This window comes from Tympanuchus pallidicinctus, unplaced genomic scaffold (assembly GCF_026119805.1).
Source record: "Tympanuchus pallidicinctus isolate F22 unplaced genomic scaffold, pur_lepc_1.0 scaffold8, whole genome shotgun sequence".
Classification (NCBI taxonomy): Eukaryota; Metazoa; Chordata; class Aves; order Galliformes; family Phasianidae; genus Tympanuchus; species Tympanuchus pallidicinctus.
The window spans coordinates 18,508,658-18,528,043 of record NW_026294802.1 but is presented as its reverse complement, the minus strand read 5'-3'; the positions used below and the strand labels follow the sequence as shown (position 1 = coordinate 18,528,043).

Genomic DNA, 19,386 nt, shown 5'->3' with positions numbered 1-19,386 from the left:
GGAACCTCCTGTGTTCCAGTGTGTGCACATATGTTTTGTCCTGGTTCTGGGCACACTGACCAGAATGTGCCTTTGTCTTTGCACCCTCCCTTTGGATATTTATAGACACTGGTAAGATCCCCTTGAGCCTTCTCTTCTTCAAGCTGAAAGTCCCAGCTCTCAGCCTTTCCTCATATAAGAGGTGATTCATCATCTTGGTGGCCCTTTGCTGGAGTCTCTCCAGCATGTCCATGTCTCTCATGTACTTGAGAGCCCAGAAATGGACATAATAGTTCAGATGTGACTTCACCAGTGCTAATCAGGGAATGGGTTACCTCTCTTGACCTGATAACAGTACTTTGCCTAATGCAACCTTGAATACCAATAGCCTTTGTGGCTTTGTGGCAAGGGTACTTTGTTGACATGTTAAATCTGATGTCCACCAGAATCCCTAGGTCATTTTCTGCCAATCTGCTTTCCAGCTAGGTGGCCCCCAACATACATTTCTGCTTCCATATGAGGTTGCTCCTCACCAAGCTCCTGTCAGCCCATTTCTCCAGCCTGTTGAGGACCCCCTGGATGTCAGCACAGCCTTCTCATGTATCAGTTGCACCTCCCTGTTACGTGTCATCTGCAAACTTGCTGTTGGTATGCTCTGCCCAACATCAGTGTCATTAATGAAGATTAATGGATAAGCCAAACCAGACCCAGCAATCATCTCCGGTGTACACTGCTCTAACTGTCCTCCTGCTAGACTTTCTGCCACTCGCCACTACCCTCTGACCTGGCTGTTCAGCCAGTTTTCAATTCACCTCACTGTCTGCTTACCCAGCCCATGCGTCAACAGCTTGTTTATGAGGATTTTATAGGAGACTGTGGAAGGCCCTACCAAAGACCAGCTAGACAATGATCACTGCTCTCACCTTGTTTGCAAGATGAGTCATTTTATCATAGAAGTTTATGAAATTGGTCAAGTGTGACTTCCCGTTGGTGATTCTATGCTAGTTACTCCTAAAGATTTTCTTGGCCTTGATGTGCATGGAAAAAGGTTTCAAGGATTATCTCCATTAATATCCAGTACTAAATGCCTTTCTGTGTTTGTTTTGTGTGTTTTTTACAGCATCAAAATAGTTCCTCTTCCTTTGGAAAAGACAAATAGTATTGATGAGGTTCGCTCATTATATAAGTTTATTTGGAAACAAAAACAGCCTGCCAACTTTAATACTTTGAATACTATTTAATATTGAACAGATCAGTTTTATTTTCATCAGATACAGATCTCAGCTTTTCTTTAAGCATTCACTTGGAAGCAAAAATATAAGACGTTAGTTCAGGAAAATGAGAAGGAAATTCCCAAATTTGTGTCTTGTTAAATGTGCCTAGAAACCATTCAGATGTGTTTTTATGTGGGGAAGCGCCAAATAAATAGAATTGGAATGTTGCTGGAATAATAAGCAGCTTTTTCAAGTACTGTCAAGTTTCTGATTTATTTTGTGTCTGGTCACTGTTTAGTTAGGAAAATTAATAATCATGTATAAAGAATATGAAATAAAATTTTAAATTATTTTCTTATATAGATCTCTGATTTCTTAATTACCAATAATGAAAATATATTTTTGTGTGTTCTGGACTGTATTTTATGTTAGGCTGCTTGCAAATGTACTAGTCAGTGAAGGTAATGCTTTCTCTGCAGCGCAGAACATCTTAATCTTTCCCTGTGAAGTATGTAGAACTTGATTTGTAATGGTCGTTTGTATCATTATAAGGAAAGATCTGGATGGCTTTGAATTGTGTGACGTCTTTCACTCATAATTTCTACTCCAGTGTTTTCTACATGAAATAGCATGCAGAATTGTGTGATTGCAAAGAAATTATAGAACTTCTTAAGTACTGTACTCACTTAGCATGAGGTTTGCTATGCCTCTGAAACGCAAAGTTTGTAAAAATAATGTATTTTACCATATATTTTTTAATGTTTTAGATAGTTCTTTCTTTCTGAGAGACAACTGTTTTGAAAGAAGTCTTGCTTTTTTATGTGGCTTGCTTTAGATATTATAAGGCTCACATTACTTTTTCTTACACAGTTGCCATGGCCTCGCACAACAACTGAACAGCTGCTGATGGAAATGTTTGATGGTACTGCGGCTCAATTCCTTGCCATCCTGGAAGCTCTGTCTGATAGTAGTAGGCGTGTGCTGCACCCTACTCCACCTGTTCCTGATGAACCTGAAATTCATGATGTGATTTCAGAGCTTTTTTTTGCAGGGCTGGAAATCCTCTCAGGTAACAGCATAAAGAACAAAAAAAGTGTTGTGAGGAGCACAGTCCTCCATTTTCTTGGTTTTTTCCTTGCTGTGAAAGAAAGCTTGTCTGAAGGCATATATTTTAAATAGGAGAAGAAATGGAAGAGTGGCTGGGTGGCAATGTGATGGACAGCCAAGGTCAACCCACCACAGTGATTCACTTCTCTTTTTTTTTTTTTTTTTAAGTTCACTCAAAGTTAGAATTAAAACTTGAGGAAGGCTTTGGACTCAATAATTCCTTCCAAACCACCTTTTGTATGCTATAGACCGAGCATAACTATAGGTATAAAGATACTCTGTTAACAAAATTACCTAAAGAAACTAAATGCACTTCAGTATCATATTTACTTTATGACTATTGGCTAATTGGCATATAGCAGATCAAATACAGTATAAAGTAGTGTAATTAATTGTCTGTTTTAAAGGTGGAGTGAGCAGTACTGATATTCAAGGAGATGATTGCGCTGATAAATTTGGTATGATTAATGCATCATCAACTCTTCTGCAGTTGATACTAACAGGTAAACTGGCTTTGAATTTTGAGAGTGCCCAGCAGTTGCACTCATGCTTGGTGAGCAGAATTCATTTTCATGAGTTGCACTTATATGCGTAAAGGTATTGCAAAGCACTGTCATTTTTAGGTGTATTTTATATATGTATATATAATGCTAAGGCATTCAAAATGAATTATTTACAGAAATCATTGCCATTTTTGTGAAACAAATGCTACCTAATTAACATATAGAAATACATGTACATTGTGATAATCACATACTGTTAAGATATGTTCATGTCCTCAAGCCATTTAAAGTCCAAACTCTACAGTGATGTCCTGGTATATTTTTGTAAAAGAGAAGTGAGATGTAGCAATATTAGAACTGCTGTAAGCTTCTCAAGATCCTAGAACAAATCACTGTGGTGTTTCAGAACATGACAGTCTTCTATTATTAAGTCAATATACTTTTTCCCATGTGCCATGTGCCCAGGTGATACAATGACTGTGGCACTTTCTTAGGATTGTATAACACTACTGAAGTTACTAGATAAGCCACTTCCTTAGAGTTCCCAGGATCAGGAAATCCCTTTTACACTGGTCTGTACTTCGGATAAACTTGGAGGGTGGGAAAAAAAGACTCTCCCTGTATACATTACATGTTTTCTGACACAGCAATGAGAAATGCTCAGCTATCTTGCAAGAAGTTGTTCATGTTTCTATGCATTGTTTTTCAAGTGAATTGCTGGTGAGGAGAGTTGCCTTGAGAAGATATCTAGATTTAATCTCTCTGCAGCAGAAAGGACTAAATCCTTGATGCTCTCTACACAGGCAAATCAATATCAATGAGTACAGCCTCTTTACAATGAAGTAGGGACACTGCAAATACATCATTATAGTAGTATGCAAGTGTACACATTATGGCAAAATGATAAAGCTATTCATTGCATTGTAGAGTTGTTAAGAAATCCTTCGAGATTATGCTGAATGTACAAAACCAGAATTTTATCTTTGTATTTATGAACACCAAATTATTGCTGAAGTTAAACTTCTGAATATATATATGTCTGTGAAGTATTAAATATAAAATGTTTTGTCATCATTATAGGAGAAAAGAGAGTGTCTGGAGAGGCTGCTGTGAAGTTTGTAAAATTAGCTTTCAACTATGAGGAGTGGGATGTGTTTGATTCTGCTATTGTATTTGTTACTAATTTTCTTCAGGTAACTATTATACTATTTCCACTATCTTTATGTAGTCTATTCCTGTGAGGTTGAGGAGCAATATTCAGTTTCCAAATTCTAAGACAAATTTCTATTGATTGTATCTGTCAATTAGGCCCAGAATGACCCAAAGTGGAAGAAGGCAGAAATGGAACTCCAACTTCTTACCTTGATGCGACCGTTACTATTTCCAGGAAAATTTAGGCATGGTTTTTCTGTTGATGAAAGTAATACTAGGAGAGATCATTTGCCTTGTGTTTCAGATAAGAAGAGTACAGTCAGAAGTGAGTTTTTGGTTACAGATCTGTTTGCATTTCAAATATTTTTGAAGCAAGAAATATTGTTTATTGATTAAAAACAATGTAATATGTTGCATGCAGTATTCTGTGAAAAAAAAACAGCAACTGATAACTTGCCACCTACTGACTTTTGTCCAGTTGTCATTTGCATATTTCCCTTACATGAAATGACCTCTATTAGGTATATCTCTTATTTCATGCAAATATGTAAAATGAATGGATATTTTGGAACAGGTTTTCAGGAAAAACATGAAACAGATTTTCTTTTGGTCATTCTTGTACTTTGTTTATTTTAAAATTCTTGCCATTGAAGCAAGAAAAAGCTTGTTTAAGTAACTAATTTAATTCAATGAAAAAAAAATGCAAAATCTTGACAACTTTCTATTTGTAAAAATAATAGTGTTTTTCACAGTAAGCGAATTAACTTAGGAATATTTGTCTTCTTTGTATTTAGTTTTTCTTAGTCCATATTATCTGCTGGTATAACTTTGTAAGTTGATTCCTTCAAATGTTTTCAAATGTAGGTTTGTAACCAGAAATAATGTCTTCCTTTTCCTTTTTTTCTCCTCTATATAAACACTGAATGTAGCAGGTTCCTTAAAGCATGGAGAGCCTTCTCATGATCTTATCATTTTGGCAACAACAGTGTTCTCCTATGTCTCTACATCTAAGCAGGTACAACAAGATTAGAGATGTATCTTATTAATTACTCACTTAATCTGTACTGAATGTATATAATTTAAGACCAAAGGAATCAGGGGCATTAACAAACAACAAAAATGAAATAGTAAAGGTGAAAAAAAAAGGCCTCTAAAATGTGATCTATTGTGAGTTTTAAAAAAAGATTAATATTTATTAAATGTAATTAGGCTACAAAAAATTAACAGATATTAAATCCATTTGGAAAACCATAGGACTAGTTGCATATTTTCTGAACAAGCAAAGACAATATTTCTTTTAGTATATTTGATAGAGTTGATTGAATACAATCCACTATAGAAAACATTCCTGCAATATTTTTGCAAATAAGAACAGTGACTCTGAGAAGTGAAAATACATTTATTGCAGCAATATGCTTGCAATTTGTGGTAAATTCTCATTGCAAACAAGGAATCAACATCAGCAATACCAAGATGAGTCGGACTTTCTTGTACTGAAAGCTCTACTACAGAATAATGCCACTACACATCCAATAATAAATTCCTAGAATGTCCACTTGTAGCTCACTTGTTCAAACTGAAATTTTCCTTAGTGTGGTACTGTGGGAAAAAAAAAAAATTGCAGTGAATTGTCTCCACTAGCATTTAAACTAGGCTTGTTTTCCCAGAGATTCATGAGAAACTATCCTTAGGAAAACATTTTATGCTAGTACTGCATGGTTTTACTGCAAAGTTAATTCTAGTCATTTTAGAATGTTGTTCCAATTTGAATGCAAGTGGAGCACGCACATTTTTTTTAGATTTATTATAGTATTTTCAGACAAATAATCTTGCCTGTGAGGTGATCTTGCCTTCAGATACTGTAATTTGTCTTTTTTTTTTCTTCGCGGATCACTGAGTTTAAATTCTTTTGGTTCTTCTGCTCCTTTCCACAAATCTCTGTACCTTATCTGCTTGATGGAAGGAACAAAATTTGTTCCTTTAGCAGCAGAGAATCCACTGATTATGGAGTTATGTGACATGTAGGTTATCCAATCTAAGACCTTGCTGCCACATAGCAATGGCATAGTGTCAAAAGGGTCTTCATTTATTTCTTTTACAGTAATTTTCTTTATCAATTCCCAGTACCAACACCTGTAAAATCTTATGCTGAAGCACATAGAAGTGCACAGGCACTGTGCAAATAGTGGGCTTAAGCTTCATGTACTTGAGGCAGTAGTCCCAAACTGGTATAAATGGCAGTAAATTTGTGCTTTATGTGATAGTCCTTAATCACTCTTTAGATGTTAACATGGTGATAGACATGCTCTTTTGCCTTATGAACTTTGTTACCTAGAAGGTTAACTGAATGGAGTTTTGAATTTGTTAATCTCTTGGTGAGATGTAGATATGTTTTAACGTTTCTATCAGCTGTTCCACTGCAACCTTTTTTTTAGTTGTTGTTCAGTGTTCCATTCAGTGAACCAACAACCTGTGGAAGTACTCTGTCAATACAAAATAAAACATACTAATTAATAAAACATACTAAATACATAAACACTCCAATTAAAAATTTTCCAAGGATAATGTAACAGTTAAACTACATTACATTTTTCAAAACATTTATTGACTATTATAACATCTTAGCAACAGTTAATTTCCTTGTTTCTTCCATGAATTTTTCATCTCACTATTTTCTTTGTATGACTTTTAAAAGCTTGACAATAAAGAAGGAAATAATAATAATAATAATAATAATAATAAGCTTCTAAAGCCACACATTGTCAGCAGAAGAAAATTTGTGTGACCAGAAACTACTTTTAAAAATATTTCTTAAGCTTTCAAAATGTTGTCACTCCTTATCATACAGATAAATATGACAATGATTATTTATTTACTTTGGAAACTTTTAATAGTGTGTATGTAATGTGCATGCAAATCTGTTTCTACAATTGTTTTTTTTTTTTTTTTTTCTTTCCAGAACATCCTACCTGACAAGGAAATACTTTTTGATATCCTGGTGTTTTTGTGGCAGAAGTGTAAAACAGGACTTCAGTTAAACCCAATGAATGGAAATGGCTACTTTAAATATAACCACAAATACAAAGCTTCCAAAGTATTCCTTTATTATAATATGTATCTCTTAATACAAGTTTCATCTGTTACAGTAAAGCCAAGAAAAAATACTGGTTTTCAGTCTAAGTGCATTTTCTTATGGTAAAATGCAGATAAATCACATTCAATGAAAAATGTGAATTGTATGTACACTCTGGACAAATTGTGCTCTCATATGTCATCTCAGCCTTTTCCCAGTAAAATAACCTGCTGTCTGGCAGTAGGCCACAATAGAAATGGCAGCAGCAGAAACCTTGCAGATTAAGAGAAGGGAGTTGGAACTCAACAGGATTTGGCCCACTAGACAAAGCCGCAGTCTTCTCTTGGCCTTTTCCTGAGACTGAGAAACTATTGTTGAAATATTGTCATGTGAAGGATAATTTATGGTAGTTTCTCAGGGCTTCCAATAAATAGTTGATGTAGACCAAAAGGTTTCTGAAGGAGTGCCTTTTGTAACCTCGATTTCTAAAGAAAACTGTTGACAATCACCAGTAGGTAGCTTACAGTTAATGTGCTGTGCACGTACAACAGAAGCACTGAGGTATCTTTTACACTGGTTAAGTGGAAAGATACATAGATAATTGAGTGGCAGATGATCACATCTGCTGCAAGGCTTACTACACTATGACATACTATGACGAAGTATGAATGTTCATAATCTTTTCCCTTTCTAGAGTAATAATAACTAATAACTTTCTGATTTTTTTTTTAAAGTGTTTCTAATTTTATAGTGGCTTGCATCTTGGTCTGGTGGCACTAAAAAATAAATGTCAAGTACAAGTTGTGTTCAGGTTTATGAATGTATTTAAACAAAGTTGAGTGCAAAATCCTACCTGCCTCTAATATATAAATATCTTTTAAAATGTCTTAACTCTATTTTGATCCTGTTTTTATTATCTCCTTTTTTAGTGGGTTTATGTACTGTGGATAATAAATGAAGTGATTCTGCAAAGTAATGTAGCAGATACTGATGTTGTAATGGCAGCAGAGATAACCTTATGTCTAACTGCAGTACTGGAAAATATGGCTGATTCTGCAAGTAAATCTAAGAAAAAAGCAGGTAAACAACAAACAAGTGATTGTTTAAAATAGTATGATACAATTTTGTAAATGCAGCTTCCTGAATAGCTAGAGCTAATGAAACCTGCTTTATGTCTTATTTCCTACATTTCCAGTTCTCCTGAAGTATTTCCATTTTGAATCACATCTTTTATGACTCACCTTCCCCACAGTTCTTTTTACATTTCTTTTAGCCCCTTCTTGGTAGCTTCGGATTATTCTTATGGTCTTTGGATATTGACTAGACAGAGGGCAGCATGTGCTGTGGCTCATTTGGAGAGTTGAATTGCTGATTGACTAGTGACACAAAAAAACAAAAGAGGGAAATACAGAGGTCATACTAACGATTTTGCTTTTATTATGTCATTAATTTGGATCTTGTCTACTCAGATCTTTTTTATATTGGAATTTAATTGTCTCTGAAGTTGAGCTTAACTCTACTGATGTGGTTAGAAAAATGCAATAATATTAAACAGATTTCCTAAAAAGACCTTACTAATGATGTGGAATATGAATATATATACATACTTTAAAACTTCTCTGTTGCTTTTGGTGTATGATCTTGTACTATGAATCATATTTTTCATTATTATTTTACAACAGCTAGAGAGTAGATGTTAAAGATTCTTAAGGCATATCTAGGAATAGAAGAGAATGACAGTACATTTTGCTGGTTTTGAAAGTAAGAGAATCTTGGGACACTACTATTTCACTGTAAGGTCAAGTAGGTATTGTTTTAGGTTAATGTTATGAAAATCATACAATTCTGATGGAAACTGATGAATTATCATTGCAACCTGTTACCCTTTTTCACTCAGTCTAAATATGTCTTTTTGGAGGGAAAAAAGGCTGAACGGTGGGGAACTGTTGCACAGAACAGACTGATGAAAAGCCAGTCATACTCACAAATAAGCTGAGAAGTCTTTTTTTTACTGAGTGAATTCTGAATGGATACAGACTTTACAGAGTTAAGGGCTCTATCTGAGAGCAAAGAAGCTGCTTCCCCTTGTTTGGAAAGGAAGATATGATTCTCATTATCATCAAAATGTGACCTTGCATATTTTAAAATCATCCAAAAGTTCGATTTTCATTAAAAACTGTTGTGAATTAAATAAAAATAGATTAGGATTGATTAAAAGATGAAATACCAATCGTATCATACAGAGAGGAGCTATGGAACGAGTCCAATTTTCATTGGCTTGGATCTAATGTTACTATGAAATATGGGGCATACTTAAAAATACTACATTATTCAATAATCATATACTGAATCATTATAATTGTACATAGGTAACTATGGTGTTTAAACTCTCAAAACCTTGTTGAGAAACAGTATAATTAATGGTCAAGTACTGAAGAACTGAATTGCCAAGATTTTAAATTAGTGGTAAATTTAATTGAACAGTACTAAAGTTGAGCATGTTTCATTTTTACTTTCTGACCTTTTTTTTTTCTACAAAAAAGGGAAAAGAAGTGTAATTCTCTCTGTAGATGAAACCTGTGACATTCCTGAAATATTAATGGTAATGCCTACTTTATTTTCACTAATAAATGTTTTTGAATAGCATAAGAACACTTATTTCCACTTGTAGCATCCTCATAATATCTCATTTTAAATTTCATAAAGTTGAAATGATTCATATAGTGAGAATAGTGAAGAGGAAGAAAAAGTAAAGTTTTTTTGAATGAAATAAAATTCATAAATATTTGTGTCATCTTTTATAATAAACAGTAATATGAATGAAATCTTATTTGAAATGTTTTTTACAGCATGATCATACTGATTTCCACTTTATACTCTTTCATGCCAGTGCTTAATACCTGCTTTTAAAGGTTTCATAACACTTACTATTAGCATCGCACAGACTTTAGTTTTTGCGTTATTTGGGGAAATAGCTAGAGTTGTGCTTTTGTTAGTTTGTTTTGTAAGACTGGTGTGGAACAGATGGAACATCCTTGTTTTGTTCAGTGTATCCAGTGTATGTCAGTGCTCAGCACTGTGCTGGGATGTCAATGGAAAAAGCCAAAATTTCTTAATAAAACACAGTAAAAGCACCACTATGAGGATTCAGAAATTTTATCAGTACTATGTCTTAATGCCTACACACACAGAGAATCTTCAGTGCAGTGACAGTTAAAGCTGTTTGTTTCTGAAATGACAGTGTTTTCTTAATAACTAATGAAATATTATGAAATGACTTATGAGAATGCTGTTTGTAAACTCAGTTCTCTAAGTTCAGTTTCATTCTGCTGTGAGCTAGGCTCTGTGATACAGTAAATTTCTTTTTAAGAGCTTAGGGAAAATTCTAAATTAATTAAAGTTTTGTGTTAATCTCAGAGAAGTCCTACAGAACAACTGCAGCTTGCTTATGAAAATCTTGAAAAAACAATTAACGAAATGAACAAATCTCGCTTAATGACCTTCGTACCAGATGGAAAGTCAGTATTTGACAACTGCTGTACAAAGGTAAATTCTACAGAAAGCTGTATTGCAACTAAATCTAGAAATAGTATATTGGATTTTTTTTTTTTTTTTTGAAAGCTCTTATTTTCTACTATTTTTGCATTATTAAATGAACTTCATCTTCTGGTCTCCTGTAAGAAGAGGATAGAAAGAATAAATCGTTGTGTAGTAGACATAGTATTTTCTCATTCCATAATAAACTACAAACTCTTTTAGGTTTTGCAATTTTTGTTTGAAGATAGATATAACTTGTAACTTTCTCCTATATTGAAGAAAAATAAATCATTTTTATTTGTACTGTTTGCACATTTTCATTAATATAAGTAATTTTCATTGGAAGGAATCTAGATTTTCTAAATTTTATCATTCTATGCCAACTCAATCTTTGTTTCATGGTCTGGTAACAAAATAAACCAAAATCTTCTACAGTTTCCTGTTTATTATTACTCCTATATCCTATTGATTATTAGTTTTTGTATACTCCTTCTCCATGCTCTTCTCTTTCTAGACATTGTCCTTCTATGCTTTCTTTTATGATTGCATACTACAGTTATGAATAATTTCAAGGTGTTTGTCAGCTTACTGAAATTACAGTATAAACATCAAGGTAAATGTAGTAAACCATTTGATATAAGCTCATGTTCACTTATTTACCATTTTTTGTTTACTAGGTGGACTCACATGGCCAGAATCTAAGTTCTGTTTTGGAATGGAGTAATGATAAGACAAGAACAGGAAATATTTTTTTAATGGATTTACATTTGGAGCTCATTCAAGCCCAACATCGAATAGCCGTGAAACTTCTTAAACTGACACAAGGTAAGTTGCCGTAACGCTAAATGATAATCATAGCTTGATTACAGTCCTCTGTTAATATATTTTGTAATACTAATAAATAACAGAGTATCTCCTTTCCAAAGAGGAGCCAACATAAGGCAATTTGCGTGCCTTATGCTGATAGAAATAGGATACCATATTTTAAGAATTTCAGTTTACTACATATTTATCTCTAGTCAGCTGAAGGGAGTTAAACTTTGCTAAGAACTACTAGAGCATAAGGGAGAGACTAGATCCTATATAGTCTTTTTTTTCTTTTTTTCTTTTTTTTCTTTTTTTTTTTTCCAGTTTCAATATATTTTCAGTTACAGTGTCAGTAAGAGACACTGTGCAAGTGTTCTTTTTTCTGTGAATGAGATCTCTGCAGAGCCTTCTCCAAACTAAGCAAGCACAACTCCCTCAGCCTTTCTTTATAGGACCAATGTTCCAGTCCTCTGGTCATCTTTATGGCCCTTTTCTGTGCTCTTTGTAATCTCAGTTTCTACTCCTGTGAAGTGATTCTTATCTCTTCAGCAGATACCAACTCCTGCCAACTGCCTCCTGCAAATAATGTTACTTTGTCTTCCATTCTTGTAATTTTTCTAAATTAAAAGTTAGTATTAGCTTGACACAAAAGAGTTCCCCTGTGAATTGTACTTCATGATCAGACAAGATCCTTCTTTTCCTGTGATGTTGGCATAACTACTAAAGTTGCCAGAGCATAAGGGAGAGACTGGGTTACTGGCGTGGTCTTTCCAGTAAGTTCTCCTTGAACCAACATAAAGAGCACATGGTGGAACAGAGCTTTTCTACAGAGCTATGTATTAACCCTTCTCACTGAAATCTTTTCAATGGCACTCTCAGAATGAATTATTCAAGATTTGCTTCCTGGATAGGTGTTCAAAAGGATGGCAGAAATCTTAAGTCCGGCGAGTATCATGTGAAGAAGATTGAAGATTCCCATTATTTAACAGGTAAGGCCTATTAAATAAGATTTTAGGAGTATAATAAATGATTACTGCTGTTTTATAAATGTCTTAAAATATCTGTTTTACAGAGGCAGATATAATGGGAAAAATAAAGAAGAATAAGCTATCCAGAGCAATCTTTTTGATGGAAAAAGCTGTACAGATGTTCCCTAAAGACCTAAGTACTTATTCCCAAAGGCAGCTACTGCAGGTAATTAAAAAAAAAACCACAATATCACAATTTTCCATGTTCTGTAGAATTAAGACTTGAATTACTCTTTCTTACAAACAGAAGAAAAATTGAAAGAGCTCTAAGGACAATGAGGGTTTTTGTCAACTTCTGTTGCCAAATTTTCCTTGAGAAACTTCATCATGGTGAAAAAATAAAGGGGCTTAAACTGGGAGAGAGGATATCCTCAAATTTTGTGCATATGTGCAGGTTACAGGAAACCTGAAAGGAATGACTTTTGTTTCTATACTTAATCACCTAGACTTTGCCATTTTCTACACTTCATCACCTAGGCCTTGCCAAAATGTCATGAAGGTTTTCTTCTTCTCACTGCAGCCTTCAACATTCTTCTTTTTAAAAATCTGTAAGTTTTTTTAGCTTATTATATCTGGTGACGATGAAATTAGCTTTGTTTGAACTTATTAAAAAAACATTTTAGAATTTGGAGGTTTTGGAATTTGTGGAGGTTTTGGAACCTATGGAGGTTAAAGGTAGATTGTGCACGGGTTCCCTCCAAAGTCTTCTAAAATCAGTGGAAGTCTTTCCACTGTGTGACCTTAGTGACTTTTTTAACCCGTGTCTATTCATGAAAATTGACTGTTCATCAATGGGGCGCAAAATATGTCTACAGCCTGTACAGTACATGTCTGAATATTCAGTTATATAATACATGAAGAAGTATAATAAACAGGAAGTTACAAGAAAGTATTTTTCTTGTAGGTGCTACAAATTTGGAGGTATGATAATTAGAACACTTGCTAATTTCATTTCAATGCAAAAACGGCATTCAGAAAAGAGACACTAAAATTCTAATATATTTGTAAAATATATTAGATTAAATTAGCAAGAATGTCAGATGTAGTAATATGGTATGAAAGTTATAACTATAGTTAACAATGAAGACTTAAAAGGAATTCCCAAGAAATGTATGGTTATCCCAAACAAATGTTTGCATAGGCCTTGTGTTGACCTTCCCTATATTTTTGTTATATGCACTCTTTACAGAGAAGGGAGTAGATAAGATTGTATATTTGCAGCTGGTTATCAGAAAATGCCAGATTAACTTTGGACAAATTTAACATGGTGATTTTAGATATTTGTACTGTTTGAGGTAGAGAGTACTCACTTCATGAACAGCAAATTTATATTTTTGTTTTCATGCTTTTGTATAGAAATTTTTGCCTTTTTATCGTGGAACATCCAAGAGCTTTACACAGAATCACTTGTATATTTTGATGTTTTTAACAATACAAAACTTTACTTATATTGCAAAATAGAAAAACACTCATTCTGCTGTTTATTGGGAAATCATGCATACAACCTCTTAATATTTATCAAACCATTGGACAGGTATGGAAACTTCTGAGTAGTATGTGTATGCTCATCCACATCACAATGTTTAGCTACTGAAATTACTATGTGTCTTTCATTTTGTTTGATTCCTCTCCCTTGTTTCATTCTTCCTTCCTGTCCTCTACGGCTACTTAGATATCCAGGCTTTTACAGATTTGGATACGTTAACAGTTCTTGTTGTCCAGCTCTAAACTAAATAAACAAGATCAAGCTAGTGCCACAGAGTAAGTCTGTGACAGAAGCTTCTTCAATCATAAGACTATTTTTCCTCTTGTAACACTGCCACATTTATTGCCTTCTGTTCTTCAGTTAATGATGTAGAGGTCATGCAGTGCCTCTTGCAGTCACAGCACTATCTTTATTCACACTGGGATAGTGTGGATTGCCCTAATAAGCATTATGTCCTCAGGGAAGAATGATTCCAAGATCCTTTTAATTAAAATTTCTATCATAGTACAGTTTGCCATAAAGAAGTATCATTTTTAAGCAAGCAATGAAGTTTCTCCAGAAGTTGTCTGGTTGTGTAAGAGGAAGAATCACTCAATTTCTTGTTTATCTTATATTCTTCCTTAGACATTTCCCACTAGGGTTGATGCAGCCCTAATCAGAAAGTGGAGGGAGAGGGGAGAAGGGAATGAGCTATGTTTCCCCTGAGGAAAAGGATTTGGGGATGTTGGGGATTGAAGACTCAATATAAGCTGTCAGTGTGTGCTTGCAGCCTGGATGGCCAACTGTATCCTGGGTGGCATCAAGATTAGCTTGACCAGCAGGTCAAGGGAGGTGATTCTGCCCATCTACTGTGCTCTTATGAGAACCCACTGCAGTATTGCTTATAGTTCTGGGGCACCCAACACAAGTAGGACATTGAGCTATTGGAGTGGGTCCAGAGGAGGGCCACAAAGATGATTAGAGGGCTTGAGCACCTTCACTATGAGGAAGAAGAAGAGAAGGCTCTGTGGGCACCTTATAGTGGCCTTCCAGTACCTGAAGGGGTCCTACTGGAAAACTGGGGAGGGACTTTTTATAAGGGCATGTGGTGACAGGATGAGGGCAAATGATTTTAAACTAGAAAAGTTAGACTAGTTATTAGGAAGAAATTCTTTCCTGTGAGGGTGGTAAGACACTGGAACAGGTTGGCCAGTGAAGTTGTGAATGTTCCATCCGTGGAAGCATTAAAGGCCAGGCTGGATGGGGCTTTAAGCAGCCTGGTCTAGAGGGAGGTGTCCCTGCCTGTAGCAGGGGGATTGGAACAAGAGATTTTAAAAATTCCTTCCAACCCAAACCATCTCATGATTCTATATGATCTGATTAAGACTATTAAATTTTAACTCCCCATTTTGCTATAAGTTTAGTTTTTGATCACTTGTGGACATGAGGTATGAGGCTAAGTTGACCTGTAGCAGTATGGCTGTTCTTATGACTTTATCAGTGTCTGAGGACAGAAGCAAGGAACTGTTAAGGTGCAAGTATATAGGACTCTCACTGAAATACCAGTAACTTGGGATTTTCTTTTTCAGTTCATCATCTAGAGTCAATTCAGCCTAAACTTTTTGTCTAGTGTATAGTCAGTGCTATAAATGTATAAACAAAAACTCTAATTATGAGAAGATGTTGCATTTTTCCCGAAGAAATGTAATTTGTCCAAGACTTTCTTGATTTCTTCATCTCTGGGAGCTGACCTTTTTGATTTTGATTTGCATTGAACAGATGCTACAAGATATAAATGTAGCAAGTTCTTAATATTAAATTTCGAAGCAATGTTTCTTTTATTGTGTTGATGCAGACAAAGTAAAGAAACCTACCAATTTGCCATTCAGTCCACTTAGGAAAAAATGTACCCTGTAAGCCATGTAATTGCTATGTGCAGGAGGTCCACACGTTTTTGGACTACTGCTAATAGATTATGATGGCAATTAGGATCATCAGTTAGCTTTCAGCTATCTCTGGCTAACCAAGAGAACTGGCATAACCCTAATTACTTCATGACTGCATCCTCCTCCCTTTTCATCATTTCTTTTCTTTCTAGAAGGTGGTGAGTACTCAAAAATGCCACAGGTAGGTCCTCAGCTCTCTCCTAAAGAAAAGTCGTTTAGCTTTTTTCATATCTTCTTGGAGCTAATCACTCTTCACCTTAAACTGCTAATCATCATTAGTGGTAACTGACTTTTTTCCTGCAGATTCTTTCAAATTGGAAATCCTTGCCTCTTTCAGACACAACTCTGCATTCACTTTATTGTACAATGTAAAATTAATCTGTATATGTAAGGCATACACAACCAAAATACTATTCATACTAATGTAAGATAAAAGAGAATGTGAAGCTCTATAAAAATTTCTCTATGTAGCAGTGATTTTTTTTCTCTGATCTGAGATTTTTTTCTGAAAATGGTTTATTACATCTGCTGTTGTTTTAATAGTTTTTCTCTTTCGTTTTAATTTAAATCACAGGAGGCACTAACTTTAATCGAACAAGTTGAAGCTGAACAAACTGCGTTGTATCACAGTCTCAAAGAATTTATGAGCAGCAAGAAAAAAAACAAGATTCCTCCTCCTCCTCTCTTACTTTCTAGATCACATTGCTCCATGACATTTAAACCAGCCTCATTCTCCTCGGATGTTCAGGTAACGTTTTTCATAATGACTGTGGAAGAAATATATTAAATAATGCATGAGAGAAAAAGTTGTTTCAGCAGTGCTGTACCATCAGAGTTTTTCTCTGTTAGTCTCAAGAAGATTAAGCTACCCCGACTTAATTAAGTATGCATTTTTTATATCCTGTGACTCAGTCATGAGTCACTGTTTTGATCTTTACATTTACATTGAACTTTCTTTATCTCGCATATCATCTTTGGTTTTTCTGGTTTATAATCCTCATTTATTATAATTGTCAGAAGTTCACTCTTTTTCTAGAGATTGACTTATGCCTAATCACTCTCTGAAGAGAAGAAAGACTGTTGTGTCTGTCATGTGATGCAAGGAAGTACCACAGTCAAAGCTCTGTTAATAAAGTGTTAATGTGCCATAGCTCAGGTAGAAAATCTACCTCCTATCATGTATGTAAAGTCAGAACAGCTCAGACCAGAAGGTATCTTTGGAGAGTTCTTTAGTCCAAACTTTTGCTCAGAAGAGAGTCAGCTGTGAAATTAGACCATGTTGCTGGGCTCTGTCAAGTCCGTTCTGAAAATCTCTAAGGATGGAGACTGCACAACTTCTGTGGTCAGCCTGTTCATGAGAAATTTTTTTCCTTATGAAAAACTGGAATCTTTCTTGCTTCAATTCAGGACTGTTGTTTTTCAATATCTTACCATGCACTACTGTGAAAAGCCTGACTACATCTTCATACTACATCTTGCAAGCAATGAGCGACTCCTGATAGATCCACTGAAGCCATCTCAGCTTTTTGTCCAGCACAACCTCCAGATCCTTTTCAGAAAAGCTGCTCTTCAACATGCCAGTCACTCGCCTATGTTCTTGCAAGAGATTCTTCCTTCCTAGGTGCAAGACTTTGTGCTTGTTGTTTTTAAATTTCATGAGCTTCTTGGTCCACTGATTTGGGAACTGTATGTCAACCCTGCCCTCAAGTTTCAAGGTATCAACTGTTTCCATCAATTTTGGCATCACCTGCAAACTTTCTGATTCTTCTCAGGTCATTGCTAAACATATTGAACAAGAGAGGTCCTGGGATAGTCTCATGAAGTGCTCTACTTGCTACTATCTTTTGAGTATGAATGCTTAACAACTACTTGGAGCAACTTCAACTGTTATTTTATCCATCTATCTTTTTGTACATCCTATCTTCGTCATAAGAATAATAGAAGACTGCTGAAAGCCTTGCAGCATCAGCTGCCTGATTGAAAGGGATCTTGGTGTACTGATGGACAATTGGCTGAATATGAGCCAGCAGTGTGCTCAGGTGGCCAAGAAGGCCAATGGCATCCTGGCTTGTATCAGGAATGATGTGGTGAGGAGGACTAGGGAAGTAATCCTGCCCCTGTACTCGGCATTGGTGAGGCCTCACCTTGACTACTGTGTTCAGTTTTGGGCACCTCAGTACAGAAAGGACAGTGAGGTATCAGAGCAGGTCCAAAGAAGGGCAACAGGGCTGGTGAAAGGCTTGGAGAATATGCCCTACAAGGAGAGACTGAAGGAACTGGGGCTTTTTAAGCTGGGGACAAGGAGACTGAGGGGAGACCTTATTGTTCTCTTCCAATATCTGAAAGGTGCTTACAGTGAGAGCGGGGTTGGTCTCATCTCACTGGTGACAGGATGAGGGGAAATGGCCTTAAGTTGCGTCAGGATAAGTTTAGGCTGGATATCAGGAAAAACTTCTTTGTATAAAGGGTGGTGGTTAAGCACTGGAATAGGCTTCCCAGGGAGGTGATTGAGTCACCATCCCTGGATGTGTGTAAAAACTGTTTGGATGTGGTGCTCAGGGACATAATTTAGCGGAGGGTTGTTAGAATTAGGTAGTATGGTTAGGTTGTGGTTGGACTTGATGATCTTTAAGGTCTTTTCCAACCCAAGCAATTCTATGACTATGATTCTAAGGTCCTGGTAAAGGCCAGCTACTCCTCTTCTCTCATTTATCTCACCTGTAAATCCAGCCATTTTGTCCTAGAGACCAGTCATGATGGTCTGCAATGATTTGCCATTTGGAAATCCATGCTGACTGCTCTACATCATGTTATTCTTCTTCATATGCCCAGGATGCCCAAATAGGGTAATGTATGAAAATTCCACTAGTTGCAGTTTTCCTGAAAGAGAATTTTTCATACTGATTTTGCAAGCTACTTTAAAATAATAGCATGCTTTGTAACATGTATAAAACCAATAGAAACATAAATTGTAGCAAAAATACTAATGATGCCTCTGTGAACAGTTGTTTTAAAACTTACAATTTAATTGCAGCTTGGTTAGCAAATTTCAAACAAAATGATAACGAAAAAGTCTTTCATTTTTATTCTTAATGCACATAAATTAAAAAAAAAAGGTTTCTCCTTAAAGTCTGGGTGTTCTTTATTAATAACTGGTAAAGCTTTTATTTTGCTTGATACAGAGCATTGAATATAATGCATTGGGCCAGTAGATGGTGCAATGTGATTATTATTCTTATATTTTGAGACTGTTATTTTAGGATTTTTTTTTTCCCTAAAAATATGTAGCTGTTAAGCAAACATGGAAAGTTGTTTTTTAATGATAAACTTATTAATTGAAAATGGATACCTAATATTATGTCAAGCATATATTGTTCTTGCATTGGAAGTCAAAGTATCTCTAACCTTCCTGATATTACAGCTATTCTTTTGCTGAAAATAATCTCCTCTACTTCAATATGAAATTTTGAAAAAATAGTCCAGATTTGTTACAAGACAAATTACATGTAACACAAGAAAAATGAACATTCCAGTTGTTCAGATATTTTTTATGTTGATAAATGATCTCATTTGTC

At 35.2% G+C, this 19,386-nt stretch overlaps 1 protein-coding gene across 1 annotated transcript in view; it reads left to right on the top strand.

Moving 5' to 3' along the window:
- CFAP54 (cilia and flagella associated protein 54) overlaps positions 1 to 19,386 on the top strand; it is a 120,566-nt gene that overhangs the window by 19,489 nt on the left and 81,691 nt on the right. Inside the window, exons 9-21 of the mRNA XM_052667723.1 lie at positions 2,064 to 2,262; positions 2,708 to 2,803; positions 3,884 to 3,996; positions 4,112 to 4,280; positions 4,885 to 4,970; positions 6,915 to 7,049; positions 7,958 to 8,108; positions 9,572 to 9,630; positions 10,446 to 10,574; positions 11,243 to 11,390; positions 12,284 to 12,361; positions 12,445 to 12,566; positions 16,386 to 16,559. Of these exons, the coding sequence (XP_052523683.1) occupies positions 2,064 to 2,262; positions 2,708 to 2,803; positions 3,884 to 3,996; positions 4,112 to 4,280; positions 4,885 to 4,970; positions 6,915 to 7,049; positions 7,958 to 8,108; positions 9,572 to 9,630; positions 10,446 to 10,574; positions 11,243 to 11,390; positions 12,284 to 12,361; positions 12,445 to 12,566; positions 16,386 to 16,559 (1,659 nt within the window). The remainder of the gene's footprint in view (positions 1 to 2,063; positions 2,263 to 2,707; positions 2,804 to 3,883; positions 3,997 to 4,111; positions 4,281 to 4,884; positions 4,971 to 6,914; positions 7,050 to 7,957; positions 8,109 to 9,571; positions 9,631 to 10,445; positions 10,575 to 11,242; positions 11,391 to 12,283; positions 12,362 to 12,444; positions 12,567 to 16,385; positions 16,560 to 19,386) is intronic.